Source organism: Ictalurus punctatus, chromosome 6, assembly GCF_001660625.3.
Source record: "Ictalurus punctatus breed USDA103 chromosome 6, Coco_2.0, whole genome shotgun sequence".
NCBI classification, from domain to species: domain Eukaryota; kingdom Metazoa; phylum Chordata; class Actinopteri; order Siluriformes; family Ictaluridae; genus Ictalurus; species Ictalurus punctatus.
In genome coordinates this window covers 30,821,387-30,845,398 of record NC_030421.2, presented here as the reverse complement: position 1 = coordinate 30,845,398, position 24,012 = coordinate 30,821,387, and the positions used below count along the sequence as shown (strand labels likewise).

Genomic DNA, 24,012 nt, shown 5'->3' with positions numbered 1-24,012 from the left:
TTTAAGACATTATGGTTTCTCTTTAACATTGTGTTGTCTTAATTTCAAGAAGAGGGAGGCCTGATGAAAATTGCTTGTATTGGCAAATTGCTGTGGTATAAGAAGAATAAAACATTTGGCGTTATTGAAAAATAATCATATTCGTGGTTGTAATGATATCACGCCATTCTGATAACAACATGACTCATTGTGTTTTATTCCTTACATAGTTGACTGCAGTATTGGTGTTTAATTGGCTAACTGATTTACTTTACTGGCATTAAATTAAACCACACGGTCTTCTTTTAAATGATTTAATTTCCTGTTCAGTTGCATATTGTTAGGGCACACTTATTTGTGATTTTTGCATTTAAATGCTCCAGGGGCACAAATTTTTATACATATTAAGGAACACAGTATAGATGTATAGTGTAATAACATACTACAGTATATAAAAAGAAAAGCGTGTTCACTGGTTATTCAAAATAATAAAATGAAAAAGTACAGTAATGGTACAGTATAGGTCCTAATATCATACAGCCCTTTACCACTGTGTGCTCTTTAGCCACATAGTCATGTTATGATGTAAGTTTACATGTGATACATGTTTCAGTGATAAATGTGAGCAGAAGTGAACCATTGTCTCACAGAGTGGTCATCTGTTTTCCGCTGCCTCTCACATCTGTCTCTCTACTATCTAATCGCAGGCATTGTGCACCAGAGCAGCCTGAAAACACAACTCATGCTGTATGCTGACAAGTCCTATTAACACGGCTTGTGTGTATGCATGTGTCTCTGTGTGCACATGTTTAGACAGGTGTGTTTTTGCCCATGAGGGACACTCATAATCTTCATATCTGTGTTTGCTCTCCCATTTTGTGGTGTGTGGCTTTGGGTTTTATCTGCCCTGGTATTAAAAAGTAATCACTTGCCAGTGTACTCATGATGTGCTGTAATAACGGCAGTAATGATGGTATAATTTTTCAGTTGCGTCCAGGTAATTAATCTGTTATATACTGATTAGTATACTAATCATAATCATACTGAAGGATTTGGAAAATTAAGATATGTAGAGCAGCAACATCTCTATTGAACAAACATTTCCGAATTAGCTTTTATAGAACACATTTGAGGCATTTCCTAATTAAAGTATCTAATTTATAACTGCTTTATCCTGATCAGTATGGAGGTGGGTCTGGAGTCTATCCCCAGGAGCTGGCCATGAGGTGGGAATACACCCTGGATGAGATGCATTGCACATGCACATCCACAACTAGGGAGTAATAGTATAGACAAGTAGGCAATATAGTGGTCAAGTGTTTTAGGGAGGTCACAACAAACCCTTTTCTGTAGGTTATACTGTAGCTACTGAACCATGCATGGCAGTTATTGAATACTATGCTGAATAATATTACTGAATAATACTATGAATAAGATGAATAACTGAATAAACGTAAATTCACTGTCTTCTGTAGTCCAGTAATTGGGATCGGCAAATCCTGCGCAATCCTTCTCTATGTCTGTAAATGTTAAGAACTAGACATGTTAAGTGCAACTGTTTAAATTGAGTGTGTATTTCCTACCTATTATGGTTCTCCAAGTAACAGACGATAATAAAAAGTCATTTTAAATAGGAATAACTGACCGAAACTGTATTGTAGTTGGCTTCAGCAATGAACTGGATAAAAACAGGTTGCCACTGACACCAGGGGGAGACATTCACTCACAGTGCTGCTCAATGCTGTGTGTCAGGATTGCAGTTGTGTTGTATACTCATGGGTGTATTTCCAATGCTTGGGGCATGTTGAAAGAGACAATGATCTGTGTTTAGCCGTGTATTGTATTGCACAATAATTCAGAACAGGCATTATTCAGTTTTCAAAAGGCAGAACACGACTTTTTTTTTTTTTCTAGCATCTGGCAGTTGTTTGTACTGGCATTTACAGTGAAGCTTTGTGTACTTTCTGTATCTGTTTTGTTATGTCTAAATAAATGTAAACCATAAATAAAGGACTCAAAACAATATTATACAGTATATCTATTACCGGCATGTCATAATCGTAATCGGGTTTGCTCTAAGTCCATGTGCATTAGTAATGGAAAAGCACTTTGTACTCTTAGAACAAAAAAAGTTTCAGAAAGGTGTCCTGCATTGTACCTTTTCTGAAAGCGAAAGCCTGTGTCCTAGGGTTCTAATTGGAAAGGGAGCAGAGTAAGGAATCTTTTCAGGTAGTTTTGTTGGTGGATATTTCAGGAATAAAAAAGCTCTATGGCTGAGATAAAAAGCTAAAACATTATCACACACATTTAAATAATGAGCCTAATATTTAAACAGTTGAATTACATGAAATTTAGTTTACAGGTAAAGGGGTCCTCGGCAGCTCAGCATTTATGGTTCTCGTTCAGGGACTGTAAGGTTAGGGATTCAAATCCCAGGATTGCGCAAGAGTCACTATTGGTTATTTGAGCAAGTCTCTTAACGTGCTATGTGCTTAGATTGGATTCTTCCTGACTGGTAAGTCATTTCGAATAAAAACATCTGCTGAATACATAATTGTAAGGGTAACATTTATAAGGTGAGAATCAGTGGGGATTTGCTTTAAATCTGATCCTGAATATGAGGTAATAATTTAGGAGTGTGCTAGGAGCATCATACAGTCCCCTCCGAAAGTAATGGTACAGCAAGTCCAATTCTATTGTTTTTGCTAAACATTGAAGACATTTGGATTTGAGATCAAAAGATGAATGAGACGATAGACCAGAATTTCAGCTTTTATTTCCTGATATTTACATCTAGATGTGTTAAACAACTTGTAACATGGCAGACAACTGAGAACCTTTGTGGCAGACCACTGAATTTTAGGTGTGCAAAAGTATTGGAACGGATAAACAGCATAAATCTATATAAATAACACTTAATATTTGGTTACATGTCTATTTCTTGGAATAACTGCATCAGGTCAGTGACCCACTGGTATCACCAAACTGTTGTGTTCTTCTTCTGTGATGCTTTTCCAGGCTTGTACAACAGCTTCTTCCAGTTGTCGCCTGTTTCGGGGGTGGGTTCTCACTTCAGTCTCCTCTTCAGGAGGTGAAATGCATGCGCAAGATATTTTCTGATCAGTTGAAAAAAACGGGTGGGTTCAAACAAAAAGTGCCATGTTCTAAGTTATTTAACACATCTCGATGTAAATATGAGGAAATGAAAACTGAAATTCTGATATATCGTCACATTTTCATCTTTTGATCTGAATCCCAGATGTTTTTGGTGTAAACAAAAATAAAAGAAGTGTCCAATACTGTTCCAATACTTTCAGAGGGTACTGTGTGTTATTTAACACGTTTTGGATATTGTGTTGTTATGCATGTCTAAGCAGGAATGCAGACCCTCTGGGCTCTTCACTCACTAGAGCTGGGGCCATCACCACAGGACGTGTTTATCAGGCCACAGCATACACTTAGCATTCTGTCATGCTCACACACACACACACACACACACACACACACACACACACATATAGCCCAGTGTCTCCGTGAGGGGCTCCTCTGCGGTTCAGGCATGCCTTACTGAATCCCTCACTAGGTCTCATTTAGGGATGCAAGACTGTTTGAAAAAAACTCTTAACACTAAAAGTAATTCCTTGCTGGTTGCAGAGAAAGCTCTAAAGGATGAGTGTGCTTACCTAATTTAGGATTCAGTTTCTTTTAGACATTCACCAGTCATTTCAGCTCATACACCTATGACAATGAAGGGTTGATTTATACTTTTTTGTTTGTGTTACTGCATTACATTGAACATTGTAAGGGAAGCAGTCACCTCACCTACTATGAAAAGAAATCCAAAACAAAACAGCTTAACTCCAGCACGGGCTGGACAGTTACAAAATGACAGATTTTCAAACCGCAGCACTGTTGTGTAACTAACTGTAGGATTTTGCATGCTTGTATATAGGAGCTAAACATGTCTGGATATAGGAGCTTGCTGTATAAAGGACAGAGAACCTCAATTTATTTACACTGGGTGTATTTACTGGAAAAGATGTACAGCATGCAATTCAGCTAGACAAGAGATCATCCTGCACTCCTGCTTCTCTTTCCTCAACACCTGCAACTTGCCTCACTGAATAGATAGGGGAAGGTGGACATTTTCAGAGACTATCAGAATGTATATATGAGTGTTATAATTAAACAATATCACAAGACCAAGAGCGTGGTTCTATACTGAATACAGGCACAGATTCGGAATCCTCTAGCTAATCACAGCCACGCTGATATTGAGTATAACTGCATAATTGTGAGTTATAAACAATTCCATAAACAAGTTCAAATTAATACTGAGTAACTGACATGTCAGACACAAGATGGCCAAATGTTTTGTTTATTTTTGCTCTGTTAACGGAAATAGATCTCGAAGAAGGCCACGCTTACTGATGGCCCATCAGCTAGCTAGCTGGCCAACTTGCTGTTGTTTGGCCTGCATAGAGTTGTACATTCCCATTAACGGTGCATCCCATGAAATTGGCTTCACTTCTTCCTTTTCATCGTCATCTGACAAGATTTCATATTTTAAATCAAACGCTATATTCATGAAAAATTTGTCTTTCCAAAAATATATACACTGATGATGTCACTAACTTTGCTATAGTAATAGTTTCAGATCATTTTTGCAAGAACTAGAATTTTATGTGGCGAACGTGGACGAGCGTAGTGATACACACAGTGAAACATCCCAGTGCGGTTATATTAAGTAAAAGCACTCATGGAATGTCGCTCGTCCAATCAGATTAGTGAACTGCAGCTAACTATTGTATAATTATAAATATCATTTAGGATTTTCTGGTTTTACGGATTGGCAGTAATTATGGTTCATGGCATAGGGTGCTACTTCTACTTAATGATATGCAGGATAAAAAAAAAAAAAGACTTCTGCTTATCATGTATCCTCCTTTCTGTCACTTCCCGGAGTCACATTTCCTCGAACAAATACAGATTTGCATTTGCTTACACTTTAGATTTCAGTGAAAGCACTGTGGCCCAGACTCCAGTGATCTCCAGTGAAGGTAGATCACCATCAGTTATCAGTACATAATCAGAAAACAAAAGTTTAACAGAAAACATTCACAGGTGTTTCAGATATAGTTTACAACCCCCTGGGGAGATTCTCAGAAAAAAATTAACACATTAGCGTCATCCCAATGCAACTCTTGGACCAGGCTGTCCCTGCTAGTAGTGCTTAGCATCTCAATGTCCCCATCTAGCTGCTCGTCCCTGCAGGGGGCCCTACAAAATCCCCGAACAAAAGGCAGCTGTCCTCAGGGAGACATGCCCTGCATGCCATACTATTGTCAGCATTTCTATTGAATGTTTAAGTGGGGAGTCTTTGTGTCTCCCACCAAGACATGACTCCATCTTCTTACAGCTCCTGCTGTACTGTTACTGTACGCACATCGAGACGTTTGAACTAAAAGAGTGGAGGAAATTTTCAGAAAAAGGATCACTCACATAAACATGTGTGAGTTGCTTAAACCTTATTTGTTTTGACCAGTGGTTTATGGAGCAGCCTGAGAGCCTTTCTGTATGTAATAATATCCAGAGTCTGTAAGAAGACCCTGGGAACTACCCTTGAATGTTAATAGCTCGGCAATTCAACCATCCCTTTCCATCATGTGCGTATAGTTACTTAAGGAAACGCTCTCTCTACTCATTTTTTTTATTTTCACAGTGTTGGGACATTTGAGCCAGTGGTGGATCAGTGGTTAGAGATTTAAGCTAATTATCAGAGGATTATTTGTTTATTTTTAGGACAGGAAAGTGCAACATTTTTCTTTCCTTGTCATTTCCCATGGAGAACAACATTGCCGTTACTCACCAATTAACAACTTGACATAATCATTGGTAGATATAGTATGACTGATAGAGATGTGTATTTTGGTCAGCTTGAATACTCAGCTACACAACTTGGCAGCTATTTTAATTCCATGGGAACCTCTGTGTTTGCAACCTTAACAAAACCTAACAGCTATCTTTATAAAGCAGCCTGTGCTGTCTCTCTCACGTCTTCCCCTTGACTTGTTTAAATGTGAGGTGATAGTGCCAAAAGAACATTAAAAGCTCCTTTTAGCTTAACCTCTCAACTTAGCATGTGCTAAATAAATAGCTGTAACGTATCATTTATACTCACTGAAGACTCATGACTCATCTCCTGCCGCTGTTGATGGCCACACATGAGAACACCAAAGGTTTACATTGTTTCAAAAACATTTTGAAACTGTGCTTATCCCAGTTCCCAATTAATTTCACTTACAGACGACAACGTTGTCAAGTCTCATTCGAACCAACTGGTTTCTTCCGCCTGAAATCTCTGAGGTTTTTTTTTCTTTTCTTGCCACTGTCACCTCTGGATTGTTAATTTTGATTTCTGTGATGCTGCTTTGTGACAATATCTATTACTCTATAAATAGTATTGCATTAAATTATCTTGCATTGATTCAGCCGTTCATATAACAGTATTTGCCTGTGTTACTTACTAACACTTGCATTCATGATAGCTGCATTTCACTGGAGAAACTACATTACTAACCAAGCTAAGCTATCTTAATTTTTCCCAACATTGCTGAGATGTGATTGTTCTTTAAATGAGGGGACACTATATATATATATATATATCTTGTCTTGGTTAACATTTGCTGACAGTTCTTTCACCTATTACTATCCCAACCTGCTTGTCTATGGACAGGCTGTAAAGTTGTTAAGAACTTACTGAACCAGGAAAGTTCCAGGCTTTCAGAAGTTTGTTTTGGGTGTTTCTCTTAGGTAGTTCTGGTGAAGCATAATCTCCACTTTAGTGCTGGAGTTACTGGTGCAGTTGGATGAAATATGGCCTTTTGGTTAAACACTAAAGTTGTGGTGGTCTTTAGGTGTCTGTGACTAAAATAAGAGGAAAGGTGGGAAACACTGTTTGGTACATCAACAGTTCAGAACTAGCCTAACCTTTTTTTGGTTGTTTTTTTTTTTTTTTTTTTTTAAATAGTCCATCTCATCACTATTATAAGAAAACTTTCCTCAGAACAATAACTTATTTTTTCTTAACCTGGTCACATGTATAGAGTTTAGGAAGTCGTGATGGTATATTTCCTCGGTTGGATTCCTCGGGAAACTCTTTATTTCTTATGGCTGATAGCCTTAGTGCTAGAAATAATGAATTACACACATGAACAACTACCCAGTCACTTCCAGTTCACCAGGACTGCAGTATCCCTCATTGTTTAGCGAAGCAAAGTGACGAATGAGCGATGACTATCGTCCGTGGAGTTTCACTCTATGCACAGACATTTCTCTGATTGCAGCTAATTACCAGGCCTAGGGATGTTGTTTTTGTTGAGTGCTTTCACAAGCTCAGACAGGCTGGGTCAGGCACACTGGAGGAATAACATAAAGACCTTCAGCTGACAGGTTCCTTTGCTATAACATATGGAATCATGATCTGTGACGGGAATTCTGTGACTTATTAAGCAGTAAAATTTTTGAAACAGTGTTTTTATTTAAACAAGAGATATGTAGTGTGGACTTGTGAGCTGGTATTAAATTCAAAAACATCAATTTACGTAGAAATTTCTGTATATTCAAATGAATGCGTACGCGTCAAATGAATGCATCTCGGTTAAGAAAATGATTTGCGATGAGAGCTGAAAAAAGCAGCACACTGCACTTTATACAAAATGTCTATCATTTTATGGTATATACTGTAGTTCAGTGACAAATTCTAAATTTCTTTTACAGTGATAACATGGTGCAGACCAATGTGAAATGTGCATGTTTGTCCTGTCTGATTCTGTCAGACAAGGCATTAAATATAAGCAATTATACTGTCCCATCTGGTTTTGTTTAATGGATAATAGACGCTGTGTGCTTGCCTACATTTGACATGGACACTCCCCCTTCTACAAAGCTTCAGAAATTCACAGATGTTATTATCTATGTATGGACAAGTTTATTACAAGCATGCTGCAAATCCATCTGATGAGTGAATACAAAATGGTCTGCAGTGAAAAAAAAAAATGTGCATCTCCTTTAATTTATTTTAGTGATTCAATCACTTGTACTCATGTTGCACTCTTAGTGGTAGTGTCATCTTACTATTGTTTCCTGACTATAGCACAAGATATGTGGAGTCAGTTTAGCTTCATGAAAAGCAAGATAAAGTGTTTTTATTCACTTGAGGTGACATGAGGTTGAATAAGGACATGGGCTCCATTATTTATTTTCTTAAATTGATAATTACTTGGATGGATTGTAAACACATAAGCGTCCTAGAGCAAATCAGAGACTTCTTTATTCTAACCTTCCAGCACGAACAGTTTCAAACGCTGTTCTTGCTCTGTAAAAAAAAAATAATAGCTCTCTAATTTTCTTAGGATGTTTGTTGCTTTGTCTGCATTTGTCTGAGCTATCCTTCATACCGCTCATGTAATTATCAGTTATAACCTGAGTTGGAGCCCCCTTACAGGACGTTGGTGTATGCAAAAGCACAGCATCATTATAGAAATTAAAGAGTACACTGCGTCTTAGTATAATTGCTGCAGATCTTTAGTTTGCCGAGGGATATATTGGGACTTAATCCAAACTTATGTCACATGATTTTCATGCCTCTACTGTTGGATGTATATTAGTGGTTTTCTTCAAAGTAGCCAAGCCCGTCCATGGTTAAGGCTTTGGTCTACTGTTCAAATCCCAGCACACACAATCCTTCACACCTAGAGGCAATTTAGAATAGTCAATCCACCTACTGGCATGTTTTTTGGACAGTGGGTGGAAGCTAATTCAAACACAGTAAGAACATGTCAGACTCCACACAGGCAATAACCGGAGCTCAGGATCTTGAAGCTGTGAGGCAGCGACTATATCGGTTGCACCGCCGTGCTGCCCCCTGTTTGCATTCGCTAAAAAAAAATCGTTATGCAGTTGCAAATGTTCAAACTCAGTGGCATGTAAGAGTAAGAATGTAAAATGAGGATGAGGCAAACAAGAGTAAAAAAGCTTTAAGTGGTACATCAGACGTTCACATTTCAGTTTATGTTTGGTCTTTACACATTTCAAAACACATTTTTTTTGCACATTGCATCCAGCTTTGTATCCATTGTACCCAGTCGGTTACACAAATAATGCCTAAGAACAGTATGTTCAGTAAAATGTGCTACAACATTGCAAAGACTTACACAGGGGCTCAGTTGATGGTTAATTTCCAGAAATATCTACAGTTTTGACTAGAATTGACTTATAACAGGAGACAGGAGCTTGATTGATAACTTAATTCAAACACTAAAAGCAAATACAAGCATTGTTGTCTCTTATCATAGAAGGACATGATGGAAATTTCCTGTACAGAAGAGGAGCATGAGGGAATAACATATCGACCCCTGATGAAGGTCTTGCCCACCCATCCTTCAGACAGTCCATCTTTCAAAAATACAGACAATACAGACTCTTAATACAGACTCTGTAATACAGACTTACGACTTAACATCTTTTGAACTATTCTTTTATTTTTATTTTATTATTTATTTATTCATCTTCACCAGCTCTAACACCAAAAGATTTCCAGACCCACAGTCATGCCAGAGTCTTTTGTTGCATGAAAGTCTGCCAGCGGGCTTTCTGGCTCAACCTTTTTGGCACTTAAAGTTCTGAAAACAAAGACATGCCGAAAGAAAGGAAGGAAAAGAGGTTGGGGGGTTCACTGCAGAATACGCACATGCACAGGAACTAGTCTGGCGCACAGGAAGCTGCAGGAGTACTTAGCCCCTGCCATGGTTCAGCTTGACCAGTAAACACACCAGAGAATGGCGTGTCCCAGTGATGGGACTCCAGCATGAGTAAGCTGTGGGAAAGAGGTGGAATGCATGCTGGGAAAGGTCACTGAGAACAGGTCCTGTGAGGGAGTCAACATATAGAGCATGGGGATTCCCCTCCATGGACATACCCGAGCCATGAAGTGATTTGTTGCATCTTCACTCAAAGAACAAGCCCATTGTGAGTTGAGCTTATGAATGGTGCTGACTGTTCTAGTTCATAAATTCTTCTTCTTGGAGAGGAAGGGAAAATGTGCAAGTAATACTTTTCTAAGACTTTTATTATCAAATAATTTTATTTGATAAATAACTTTCAAAACATTTTTGTAGGACGGACTCCATTAAAAATGTATCCAAATCCCATTCATGTTGATCTAATAATGTCACGAATAACATGTTTTAGAAACCATAAATATGGTCTCCTAAGATGATTTTTTTTTCATTAGTCTTAAGAATTAGATGTATTTTTAAGATTAATTCAACTTTACTTAACTGAACTCATTTCATGTTTTTGATTGGCTGATATAAGCACAGAACTATTGATTTTCCACACTGGTACATCTCTATATTAGTACATGGTGTAATTGACAATTTTCTGCAACTGTAACCATTGACACTTTCCTCAATAGCCATTTGTCATCTTGCTTGAGGCCTGCTAGTGTTTTTCACTGGTTCTGGCATGAGGGTGAAGTGCTGTTTAGCATTTGTTCATGCCATTCCTACATTATTCCCCATGGGCACCCCACTCATTTTGACCATGTTTCCTGGCTAAATGCTTGTGAAGAGGAGGGGTAACGAATTGCAGTTGCTCCTTGTGAGCCAAAGCTGGTCAAGTATCTTGTGCCAAGGTTTTCCTACACAGTCATATTGCTCATTGTTTCTTCTTTCTAGCTTAGTTTTTAAACAGTGCAACTACAGAATTCCAGCCTTTTCCATTGTTTTACTCAGGCAGTGTATGTCAAATATGCTAGGAGTCCAGTTATGCTCAGTATGACTGCTTCTAAACCAGATTATGACCTACTTAGATTAGCTAAATGCACTTGGCCACCTTGTGTACTTGTATGCTTATGAAGGATTACATATTTGCCAAAATGACTTGCACTCCCACATTTAGTAGGCACGTTAAATGCCTTACTTTATCAGGTAACGTTTAATTGAGGGGCAAGAGCTCTCATTTATTTCATTTAGATGTCTGTAGTGGTTAACTTTTATAGTCTTAGAGGCAAGCAAAAAATGTAAACATTGTTTTAACAACACTTTTAAGATCTTATTATACTGAATTAAACTCTATTGCATGCTGGAAGTGCTTGCTTTTGGAAGAATTTCTCTTCCCCGCTCACTGTCATTCTGTGCTAAGCTTTCCTCTACAGGCGTATGGAACAACTAGTTGTTTGTCTTGTAATAATTCTGTAGCTCACAACTCCCATTAATATGTGTCCTGTCACCAGATCTTATGGACTTGTCTGTACCAGTCTGAACAGGAGAGTGAGTCCTGGATCACTGTTTAACTACTACTTGCATGGAATGGAGAGTTGGGGGTGGAAAAGTAATTGCAAGGTAGAGCCAAAGAGCACAATTTACATTGACCAGAGAGCGAGAGAAAGAGATATAGATGAAACTGTATCCTGTACTGTTAGAGGTAAGAAAATAAGACAGGGATTCTCATCTGTACTCTGATAAATGTGATTAACATGCCTAGTTAGTACTTTGATTTATAAAAAAAATTTCTTGGCTATCCAAAAGGATCTGTCTTATTAGTAGAATTTCCACTATAGGGTTAACCTATTTCAAGGGGTACGATAAAGGGGCAGCTGATGGATATTCAGCGCTCTCAGATTAAAACAGGTAGTGCCAACCTGTTTTATAAACCACAAATACGGTCTTCTACAATAATTTATCCTTAGTCTTAAGAGTCAGAAATGTTTTAAGACTCATTTTTCACAGTCCGTTTAAACTGCAGGGGGGTCGATTGTGGAATGTCTGTGCCTCTGTAAAGACTGTAAAAGTGAAAAGGAAAAAAAATCCATCAAGGAGGCATTTGTCCCAGTCACTCTAATCACCAGCACTCACAAAAGGACGCCTCACAGGCATTTTTCGGCAAAATTATCTATCAGAAGACACTGTATCACTATAGAGACAAAAGGAGGAGGAGGAGCTCTGGGAGGAAAAGTCCCAAGCTCAGCCTAATAAGGAACCAACCTCCCCGCACACTGAATAGTTTACTCCTCCTCTGTACTTTTTCTGCCTGCTTTGAGGGGCTGAGGGTAGTGACTCCAGGGTGAGTAAGTGTGGATTACTGACCGTGGGCATGCCTGCTGCAAGACCCTGTGTGAGCTGCTGAAGATCAGATGTTGAACAAGATGTCTTCGCTTGGACTGTGGCTTGGTGTGCTGGTGGGCCTGTGCATCGGGCACTCACATGGATGGTTTTGGTATGATGACTCAAAGGACAACAGCGAGAGCACTCCAACACCAGCCTATGTGACTACTTTAGGCACAACTCTTCCAACAACAGTACCTACAAGTAAACCCTTGAGGACAGAAGGCACAGATGCTTCCGGTGTGGATGTCCTTGCAAAGGGTGAGGAGATGGGGAGTGGAGGGGGATCTAGAGTTGGTTCAGCCTTGAATGAGCAGTCAAAGCCTGAGGTAGAACATGGTTCTGTGTTAAATGCTGACTCTGGATCTGGATCATTGTCTGTTTCTGTGTCTGGCGTTGACCCTGAATCTGGGCCTACACTTAAACCTGCCAATGGGTCCCCTCTGTGGGAAAATCAGGAAGTCAACAATGTTCAAGCCAATTTATCTATTGGTATGGATAATAACCGTGTTCTTGCGGCGGATACTGAGCTGGAGAAGAATCTGACCAAAGTGGATCTCTCTCAAATGGATGAAGACCGTGGAAATGTTTCTGCTTCACCAGATGACCTCATTACGAGTCAGTTAAACATAAGCATAAACATTTCTTCTGAAAGTGTCAGCAGTTATAGAAACACATCAGCTAGCAATAGCTCTAATTGGCATGCTGATCTTAATAACACGACACAGTATTCTCATGAATACTCTGTCTCAAATGATTTACTAACTGTAGGAAGCGATCGTTCTTACTTTGCTAGGGAGACACCTGCCACTGAATCCCCACGCTGTCTGTTGGTTGATTCTGATTTGCCATTTTGCCATGGTCTGGAAACCAGTAGTTTCACAGTACCCAACTTTTTTAACCAGAGCAGTGTGGAGGATGTGCAGGCACTTCTGGGTGAGTGGGCTTTTCTCATGCAGTCAGGCTGCCACCATGCAGTGGAGTGGTTTTTCTGTTTGCTGGCAATGCCACGCTGTGGGGTGCCAGGCCTGTCCCCAAAGATGCCATGCCGCAGCTTCTGCGAGCTCCTGATCGACAGCTGCTGGACACTCCTGCAGGACAGACGCCTCCCAGTGGAATGCAGCTCACTCCCTGAGGGGAGTGATGATGGCAATCAGTGCTTGTTCGTTAGTACCCAGAAAGGTAAAGGCGGGTTAGAATGCCATCTCGCTTTTCAGCCCATCGAAGAGATGCATTCTGAACCAGCGGCCACCTGTTTGTGGGTTGTGTCATTCACCTGTTTCAAGGCGTTTTTGTTTATTTGCCTGAGTTGGTTTGCATGCTTGACTGCTGTGTGGTCTTGAGACAGATATTCATGCATGGTGGTGTGGGTGTGGATGGGGAGAGGAAAGGCAACAGGGTCCTCTGTGTTTTATTTAATTTTGCACATTCACTTCCTGGTGTTCCATTATGCATGGCACAGCCCTACTAAACCTTTGCATGTCCTTGTTAACATCTTCGTCTTTACATGTGACCATCTCTGTAGGGCAATTTCTTTCATAATGTGTCATCAAAACTAGGTTAATGTTCCTTTAATATAATTGTGGATACTTCCAGGGTCGTTACATTTAATTGGATAATCTTTAATTAACTTTAATAAAAGAAAAAACATGCATGTGCAAATTTGACAGTTTACAGGTTTACAGTCAAGGGGTGGGAAATTTTATGCCTTGTAAAATGTGTCTCTTGTGGTAATTGGGTATTTAAATAGCCCAGCAGGGGCATGGGATACATGTACGAATGCATTCCTGAAAAAAAGATTGTGACTAAAGGGCATGTGAAACAGTATCGTCAGTCATTGTACCGGAACATTGTTTTCCATAGCATTATGCATGGAGATTATGTACTTTCCAGACAAGAGTTAATCTAGTGTAAGTTTTTAAAGCGAATGCAATTTAGTTCAAGACCTTAATGTATAATAAATATTGACAAATTTCCATAAATGTTCACATAATCCTCCCTTAGTATCTCTAGCTTATTCTCTAAAGCTCTTAGGAGCTAGATGTAACTGGTCTGCAATTATTACGGTCATGCTGAATTTTTCACAGCCAAAATGTTTTTCAATTTCTCCTGTAGTCATGGGTCTTGTGATTATGATCTGCCTGTCTTTTGCCAGAGGTGCAGGAAGCATGTTGATTTAGGGTTTATGGTTTAGTAAGACTGTAGAGTTTTCTGTTGGGTGATTTTTCTGATGCTGGCTTCTGGTGACATTAAATGTCTAAATGTATTTCATGGAACAGTATTCATTGTTCATATTCTTTCAATTATGTGTGCAAATGCATTCTTTGCATCAAGTCCTTATTTTTAAAGAATGCAGTTGACCTGAAGAGTGCATGCACCAATAATATCCTATAATGGATGTCTTGGGCCAAGTAATTCATAGCAGAGGTGGAGGAAATGCATTCAAGGAATGCAAATTTCACAGCACTGTTGCTGTAAATCTGTGTTTCTTGAACAATGCATCACATGTGGATGTTCCACAGAGTGATGTGAAAAACACTAACTGAAGTGTTCCTACAGAGATTGAGCATCTAGTATCACTCTTTCAGAATCAGGAGAAGTGAAAGCAGCAACAGTCCCAGTGCTGAGGGGACAATGGCAAGATTCAGACAGCAGTATAAGGGAGGTTTTTAATGCAGACAGCATGTTGAACACTTGTTAAGGTTCTGGAAAAGTTCTTGGTGGTCTGCAGAAAAGTGTGGTTGGGATTTAGATGGCAAGGCACCTGGAAATAAATTCTGTTCATTTATTTATTTTCAAGATTGTTCTAGTATGGAATTAAGTAAATTTTGTACATTATTTATTAGGAAAAATAAAAGTTTGAACTGTGTTAACAATGGTAAAAAAAAAAAAAAAAATTCATTTCATTTTTGCAGTTTTTATTCTCCTAAGGAGAACTTTCTTGGAGTTTAAATGGGACTAATATGCTAATATGGTCGAACCTGCCTGGCCTGCTATGAGTCAAGATTTATTACTGTTCCTATCCATTAACTTGTTATTTTTTTACTCAGCCACATCCCTCTCACATCCACACCCATGTCCAACCTTCACCTTTTGCCCCATTTTTCCCAGCATTCTCGACTATTTCAGTCTTTCTCGTCTCTCACACTCTGTCCCACGCTCACACAATCCCAATAAAGAGACTACTTGTTCACACTTTATGGCCCGCAATGGTCAATATATCAGACACATCCCGCTATCTGTACTGACTGTGTCATGGTGTGTGGGAAGTGTTACTTTATGCCAGTTTATCACCAGTTTAAGGCTTCACCCTGTCAGCCACTAGAGGTGGCTTTGTAGGTGATGTATCTCACTGTTTCCTTTTTAAGGAGTAGGAATTCAGAGGAGGTGGAGGTTTTACACAGGCCTTTTTTGGTGCTGCAGGAACAAATTACAATGCATACATTGTGGAGTTCTGCCTCACTGAGGTGATCTTGTGTTGGGAACATCGATGAATGAATAACAGTGGCAATATTGCTGATTGAATTTATCCAATTGGACCAGGCCCCACTTTTGACCTCTTTATTACAGTAGGGTGTCTGACTGGAATATACTGTGCCCCTATTTCACTCATACCCCTTTTTCCACTCACAAGGATCCAGCATCAGTGCTGGTGCTGGTCTATTGAACCTTTATAAGAACAGGTTCACACTTTATTCAATTTGTGAGCTTAACCATCATGCCATCAGATGTAGGAATACATGGCATAAAAACACGTCCACCGAAAGATGTAATCATATATGAATAGATTATTCAGACTGAGCAGATGTTCAAAGGTTCACAGGGAACCTGGTTGAGACTAAAGCTGTGTGCCTGGTCGTGTGAAGTCACATGAGTGGGGCGTTTGTACTATCATGTGTGTGAGCAGTCATATAGGAACCATGTGGGACAGAGTAAACCATGTTACATTAACCTCAATGCATTTAAATAGTAACTGCATGGTCAGAGTTGTTTTAAATTAGGCTTCTAGTTTGTTTATATTTTGGGAAATAGAACCAATTAAATGTGGTAGAAAATGTCATGAGCATGTATAATAGCCATGTGAGCAAGATTTCCAGTGTTTCAGGGGGCAGAGTGGTATGGTACTTTTTTATGTAAACAAAACTAAGAAAAAGAAAATACTGCTTTAGCCCATGCCCACTTCTGGTTTAAATTGGAATACAGATATAGATATAGATATTTTGGAGCATTAAACAGATACAGATAGTGTAATTGAATTACACCATTACTACCAACTATGAGGGACCTTAAGATTTGCTTCTGGTTTCGAGAACATACTTTACCATTCATCATCTATTCACATCTTAAAGATATTACTATACGTAGTGATTAGGTGCAAGAAGCATGGTTTAATTGTTTTTAGCTATTTATTATACAATGTGTAGCTTCTTAAGTGACGTTTCATTCGTGTTAATAGTTAATTCCCTTTTCTTCTAACGTCAATGATTCCTCATTTTCAGACCAGCATCTTTTTGGCACCAAAACCGAACCTAATTTGCTGGCTGAGAACTACTGCTTATGAGATGGAGGAATGCTGAACGGTCCAGATTAGGTGCAATGAGTCACGGGAAAAGGGGAAAATTTTCGACTGTGACAACCGAGATGATGTGTACATAATCGATTGTATAGCACAGCTGATGTTTGGGAAGTGGTGGCTTCTATAGTTCTGAGCTGGTAATTGGAAAAATGCTGCCAGAGCTGCCAGCAGCTGTTGGTCAAGAATGTTCAGCTGCTTATCTCATACAGTACTTGGATTGTATTTCTCTTTATTGTAAATCAGTTCAGGGACTCGAGGAGGATGAGGTTTATATTTTCATGGCCGAACTCTGGGAACATTTTCTCCTTTTGTATTTTGTTGGTGTTTTTCTGTACTCTTCCTTGGTGGGCAGAATGTGTTTGCTGATACATGACAGTGTTTGGTGACCACAGGTTGCATTGCTGACTCACTATCCAGATGTTCTGCCAGAGCAAATGGACCTGTAATTGAGTGTAGTTTCTTTCAAAATTGACCAGAGCCAGACTGTAACACTTAATATATTCTAATAAATTATTTAAGATCTTATGACATCAGTGGGAATTAACGTTAGAGATTTAGAGTCTCATCAGTGGCAAACAAGCATATGCACCCCATGAAGTCAATAAATCTAGATCTCAAGCCTGATGTTTTGAAGCATTGCTGAGGTCTTGTTTAGGAACATGCGTGCGATCAAACACAGCATGTCTCTGATCTTGGCCTTAAGCTATGGGTAAATTCCGAAAGCAGTACCAGCTACTTTCTCCAGTTCATGGGTGCCAGAGGCATGCAGATTTACCGCAAACTCAAAGCAAGAACATGTTTGAACGCCAAGATATTTATATATTCAAAGACGCATTTTAGGAAATTATGTTCTTATGTGGCCTTCTTCTGAGACTTTGCAGTTGGTTGATGGAGAATTCTTTTCCTAAGTGTCAAACAATAAGACCGTCAGTCATACATCAGATCTTTTCATTGTTTCCTTACAACCAGCGTTATAAAAGTAAATGAAATATAACTTTATACATAGTGAAAGACTGATCAGATTCAAATGGCAACATTTTAGCATGGCTCGAACCCAGTGAGTCGCCTTTGTTTTCTCTGACATTCAATTTTCCCTGAAAATCAACTTTGTTTGTTAGAAAACTGTGTGGTCGTCTTCTGTTCAAGATCTCTTCTTTGTCAGGCTGATATTTAGTGTTTTTAAATTGACTAAATGGTTTATAAGGATGTAGTGATCTGGGTGTTTATTGTGCCTACACATGACGTTTGGTTCAGAAAACTAACCCAAACCATGCACAGATTTTGGCACCATGTGAATAGGTGACTGCATGACTCACTGCCTCCTATCAATGGATCAATGACTCCTATCCATGGGGGAAAAAAAAAATAAAAATTCTAAAACCATCAAACTCTATACTCTTGGCGATCGCTACTAAAGAAGTCCGGAGCTTAGAATGCACTTAGCCTATATAATGTAGCCTATATTCATGTTCTGTCAGCTACAGCTCCACAACCTTAATTTGAATGAGAATATTCATTCTGTCTTTTTCCCCCCATCAACAGAGTAATCCAAAAGACATGCCTTTTTGTTTCATCAGTGCAAACAGAGTAAGATTGAGTGTAAGCTGAGAAGTGTAAAGACTGCAAGCGCATTCATTTAGAAGTCTGCCATTTCTCTGCCTCACTGCCTTCAGTAACTAATTTAACTGTCAGAAATTTGTGAGAAGAGAAAAAGCCCTGTGCATGATGACATTCTAATTAAATTGCTAATTTTTAACTCTTGATTGCTGTTGCACCTTTAGGGTTAACGGATCACCGCTTTGAGTTTCTCCCAAGTGAGAGAGTGCTGGTTCGGCTGCTGGGATTAGTCAAACGAGCTTAAATTACAGTGCATTTTGCATTTTTTTTTTTTTTTTTTCTGAGTAAGTGACACTGATACGCAGCTGAGGAGCAGAAAGAGTGGTACACCCTCTGAAAGCTCAGCACACATGCAAAACTCATCCACTTGAACTCTGACAACGAGTCAGTTCAGCATACTAAGCAAAGAAGATTTCATTTCAGTTAATGGGAATAATTACCTGAAAGGTTGCTAATTGCCTGGAGTGTGTCTCCACTGTCAGAAACTTCCACATCAAGTTGCTCATGTGACTTGCTTTCCTGAGCTCCCAGCTTTTATTTTTAGCTAAAATAACTGCCATGTTTTATGTCAAATGTTTAGGGAGACCTAGCATTTGTTTTACCCAAAAAAAAAAAAAGAACACATAAAACTACTACTTTTTCTTTAAAAACCTTATTTAGCAGCTGTTCCTGCTACACACACACTTTTCATGTAGTCATTCTTTTCCAGATGCTCCCAGAGGTGCCAACATTTACTGTTTAGCAGAATGCTATTTAAAAGCTATTCATTTCTGTTTGTTTTTGTTGTTGTTTTTTTTCAGCTAAAATAGCGGTCAAGCCCAAATCGATTACAATTTGCCCTGCCTAAAAGCCAAAACATTAAAGGACGTGGCATATGGAAGATTTGCTTTTGCATTTGCTTCTGATACTAGTTACTCTGATTACTTTGTTTTTGTGCCAACATAAGCCTCATTCTCGTGAACCAATAGAAAATAAGCAGGCGTGTCTGTGGTCTGTTCAGTTGATGAAGAGAATTGAAAATGGATTAGCTGATAAACATTAAGTAGGATTTTCCAAGCAATTTTCTTACTGTTGTTTGGTGCACACCTGGAACAAAGAGAGCTATCTTGTCCGTCGACATATGCTAGGCTTTTTGTGGTATTTTGCTAGCAATGAAACATCCAAAGAGGTTTCTGAAGTTGGCTGGACACCTCTTTCGAATCTTTTCATCCTTCATATACCAGAACAGCTCAGTTGGGTTAAGGTCATTACCTTACTGCTTCATTCCTTTCCTAATATATCTCTTACACAGCTTTGAGTTTGCAGACAGTATAAGACAAAGAAGTTTAACTTATTATGTTAGGAGTGCAAGGTGTTGCATTTTTGATGTTTGGATTAAACCTATTCAATTCATTTGACAAGTCAGATCGGCTATTAACTAGAAGAACTCAGTAATAAATATAATAACTTGGATAAATGTGGGATGGGAGTTCCACTACTGTAAGTCAATTTAAAAAAATAAATAAAAATCACAGATCCCGTGACCTTGCTTTACAGACCCATAGGCATCCCCAGGACGCATTTTGAGAAGCACTGCATTAGATAACCATGTCACAGGGAAATGGCTTTAAAGAAATGAAACCACATAGCTCTTATAAAAATCATGATATTAGCAAAAAAGCATGTTTTTAAAATTAGCACCACATTACTGTTCATGGTCACATTGCCTGGTGTCCCTGGGGCCATTACATAACTGAAGTTAGATAGTTAAGATTGTCAAATCTTAAAGAGAAGTGAGTAGTGAATTGTCTGGCTTTTTGCTCATCTCAGAGAACAGACCTGTTCCCACCCTGAAGGCGTCTCTGAGTGTGATTTAATTCCTGCAGCCATCTGGATTCTCCTGTTACAATTTATCGCCTGCTGACAGAAAGGTAACAGTCAAGGACTCTTGTATCCCTGAGGTGCTAGGGAATCTTAGCCAGTCACTGACAGTGCTTACAGACTCGTGCAGACTCTATATATGGATCAATCCTCAGAGTGCTCAGTTTCTAGTTTGGCTCTTCACACAGTAGCACCTGGATGTGTGCAGGATGTTCGCCCTATTCTGACTTTAGCATTATCCTGTCAAGGCCTTTCTTTTATGGTTTGGTTATTTTAGTCCTTTCCTCCTTGCATAGTTTACAACAAAATCTTCAGCTGAGGTTCAAATCCTGCACATCTGCTGTGAATGATGTATGTTTTGCACTTCTTGTAGGCTATGACCCTTGTGTTGATGTGACAGTAGTCTTTTGGCAGGTCTTTTTTTTTTGTTATTGTTGCATCGTCTCAGGATGTTGGTCATATCAAACCATCCATCCATCCCTTTTCTCTACCAATTATCCTACACAGGGTCGTGGGGGAGCCTGGTGCCTGGAACCTATCCCAGGGGACTTGAGGCATATGGCAGAGGACAGCCTGGATGGGGTGCCAACCCATCACAGGGCATAATCACACACACGCTCACACACCCATTCACACACTACGGACAATTTGGAAATGCCAATCAGCCTACAACGCATGACTGGGGAGGAAACTGGAGTATCCGGAAACCCCCGAAGCACGGGGAGCACATGCAGGCAGAGGCGGGAATCGAACCCCCAACCGCTGAGGTGCGAGGCAAATGTGCTAACCACCAAGCCTAAGTGCTTAAAAACCAGTGGAATGTTCCATTGCATACAGTATACGTACAGTATATAAGCAGTACATATATATTTTTTATAAATAAGTAAAGTTCTAGCATTTTAAAATCTGGTTACCCCAAAAAGTGAACAAAAAAATGTTCAGAAAACTGCATTTAAAGATTTCATTCCAATTCCACTGAAAGACACACCACCTACCTCTGCATTTGTACATCTACCTGTGGAAAAATTACATTAACAAATCTGAAGGAATTATCATTCAAAGTAAGAGGTTCTTACTTTATCAACATCATCCATATCAGTCTCTGTCTCATCACCTGAGGTAATGTCACTTGAAGCATTTAAACATGAGCCTCATTAATGTCTCTTGACTCGTATGATAATATTGGTATGGAAATAATTACTGATTCATTCAATCAGTTCTTTTCTCTTGACTATAATTCTTATTATTAATATATTTGATCAGGTCATGTAAGCATTTTAAAATGTTGTCTTCTGTGCAGATTGTGTAAGTGCTCAAACTGAATCTATTAGGCTTGTCCATGTCCATTTTGCTATGGCACTCAGCTATCCAACAGCTTGATCAAAGCGTGATATTTATTCTGCAAGAAAATCATGCTCACCTAGGTAGGTTTTAGATATCTTTCGGCAGACTGACTGTTTTTACTACCTCATTTGTTAATCTGGCTCCTAAGTTCCATAGAAAACAACGGAACAACATAGCTCTGTGTTCTGAAATAAAGATATACTGTACATTATCAGTGAACATGCGGCTTCCAGGTCCACATACTGTATGCACGTAATGTGTTACAGATACTGAGCTAACTGGCTTCTTATTTCCAGATGGTAGCTAAAAACCTCTCATTTTGAATTGTGACAAGGCTGGTGAGTGTGGAAGAGAATGTGAATGGTTTCATCTGTGCAGACTTTGTAGCACTTTATCAATACATTTTAGCATCTCATGCTGCATGCTGTCAAGTGTCTATGTACCTCATATGCTCTTATTTTCTTAGAAGCCAGCTAAACTAATAAAGTTGGATCATTACAGAACTGTCTTTCCTACAAACTCTCTCTCCACACTGAGTTCCAGATGAATAGGGCATTTTCAATAAATTGCTTGTAAATAACACAACACTATGGAATATAACACACAATAGGCACTCTGCTGATCTAAATTAATTAAGCTAAAATGTAGTGTATGTGTTGTTTTGCAATTTGGTTTGAGCTAAGCCTACAAACAGTCCTTTGACTGTTGAAATTGTTGGTAAAATAAACTAATTAAGGATAATTATTCTGATAATATGAATAAAACCTAATTAGCTATGGCACTGATGTCTGAAAATTTGTGATAAAATAACAAACAACAGCTTTGTAACATAATCCTTCCTACTCCTTTTCTTTTTTGCACAAACTTTGAATTTGTAGAGCATTTCCAATCACATATGGTACTTATGCTTAGCTTTTTTTCCCCCCATAGGGTTGGTTTTGGTATTTTAGAGAAGATTATTTTTTTTTTAATCGCCCTTGATGTGACCCACTGATCCTCTATGGAGAAATAAATGTAGAATGTCATTGCCCCAATGAAACACAAGAATTTTCTGACATCTGGGATAAATATTATTTCTTATTAAAGCATAGCATTCCCCCACCTAAAGGTTCCAACGCATTTCTCTTATATATACTTACAGGAATTATATACATATGGTATATGATTTTTAGAATAATTTATAGAACGAATGCAAGTGTTATTGTGCATATGTAATTGCATTGTAATAAAATAAATAAATAAATAAAGCAATATATCACTATATAGGCAGTGTTTGGCTGGGGGAGGGGAAGGGGTGGGGTTGGGGGTCGTTCTGAGTACTGTTCCATGTGGAGTCTGCTTAATCCCAAATCTCAAACTCCCTCTTAAAGGAACAAAAGTGCTAATTGCTAATGTTGAATGAGAGCTGTGTTTGGATTATGCTATATGTAACCATGCTAATTGGTTCTTACATACTTTCATTCACTGTTAGCCATTAGCCATGTTAACACGTTTGAGTGCGTTCCTTTAAGGTGTGATCCAACAGTCTAACATACTTTTCTAACCAGGTCATTCCTTGAAACCCAAAGGTAAACCTCACTTATTTCCCAATTGTCTATCATGTTTAATTAATCTCAATCCCTATCCTTTCTTTTTACAGCAGTTTCGCTCTCACAGCTGATTGGTTACCCTCTTCCTGAAGGCGTCACCAAAAGTTATGACCCAGACTCTTCAGGCTTTGTGTTCGATCAGAACTCCAAGACCGGTCAGCTGGCCCGTGCGCACCTGCCCACATCTTTTTTCCGTGACTTCTCCCTCCTGTTCAACGTGAAGCCCACTTCCACCAAAGCTGGAGTCATCTTCTCAATCACTGACACCAACCAGAAAATCATGTATGTGGGGGTGAAGCTTTCAGCCGTGGAGAACGGAAAGCAAAAAATTGTCCTGTTCTACACTGAGCCAGACTCCCAGGCATCCTATGAGGCTGCAAGCTTCACTGTTCCCTCCCTTGTCAACTACTGGGCTCGTTTCTCTATCAGTGTGATGGATGATAAAGTCACCCTGTACCCCAGTTGTGACTCCGAGCCCAAGGTGCTCCCCTTTGAGCGTTCTCCAGATGAAATGGAGTTGGAATCAGGAGCCGGGATCTTTGTGGGTCAAGCTGGAGGAGCTGATGATGATAAGTTTGTGGTATGTTTGCCACTCTGCCAATTTAAGCATGAGTCTGGGAATAGCCTATTAAACAGTATTGGGTTTTACAAAATCAGATCACTTGCTCAAGCAGGAGGCATCCAAAATTAGCAGAAGCCATTATGCCTACACTAGTTTGATTTGATTGAGTAGTTAATGTAATTTTTCAAATCCTGAATTTACCCCTAAAACCTGTGGTCTATTGAAAGGGGATCCAGGGGATCCCAAGTGGTGTAACAGAAAAGTATTTGGTCGAAATTGGAAGATTACAAGTTAAAATCATAATAATACCAAAGTCAT

At 39.1% G+C, this 24,012-nt stretch overlaps 1 protein-coding gene across 9 annotated transcripts in view; it reads left to right on the top strand.

Moving 5' to 3' along the window:
- Positions 1–24,012, top strand: part of col18a1a (collagen type XVIII alpha 1 chain a) — an 87,740-nt gene that overhangs the window by 31,358 nt on the left and 32,370 nt on the right. For 2 of the 9 annotated variants that reach the window (XM_017470241.3, XM_017470238.3), the window contains exons 1-2: positions 12,051–12,764; positions 23,183–23,712. In XM_017470241.3, coding sequence (XP_017325730.1) covers positions 12,176–12,764; positions 23,183–23,712 — 1,119 coding nt within the window. In that variant the 5' untranslated portion in view covers positions 12,051–12,175. Of the gene's footprint in view, positions 1–12,050; positions 12,765–12,985; positions 13,329–23,182; positions 23,713–24,012 lie in introns of those variants that run through there. The other 7 variants (XM_017470239.3, XM_017470243.3, XM_017470242.3 and 4 more) reach the window with 7 other exon arrangements.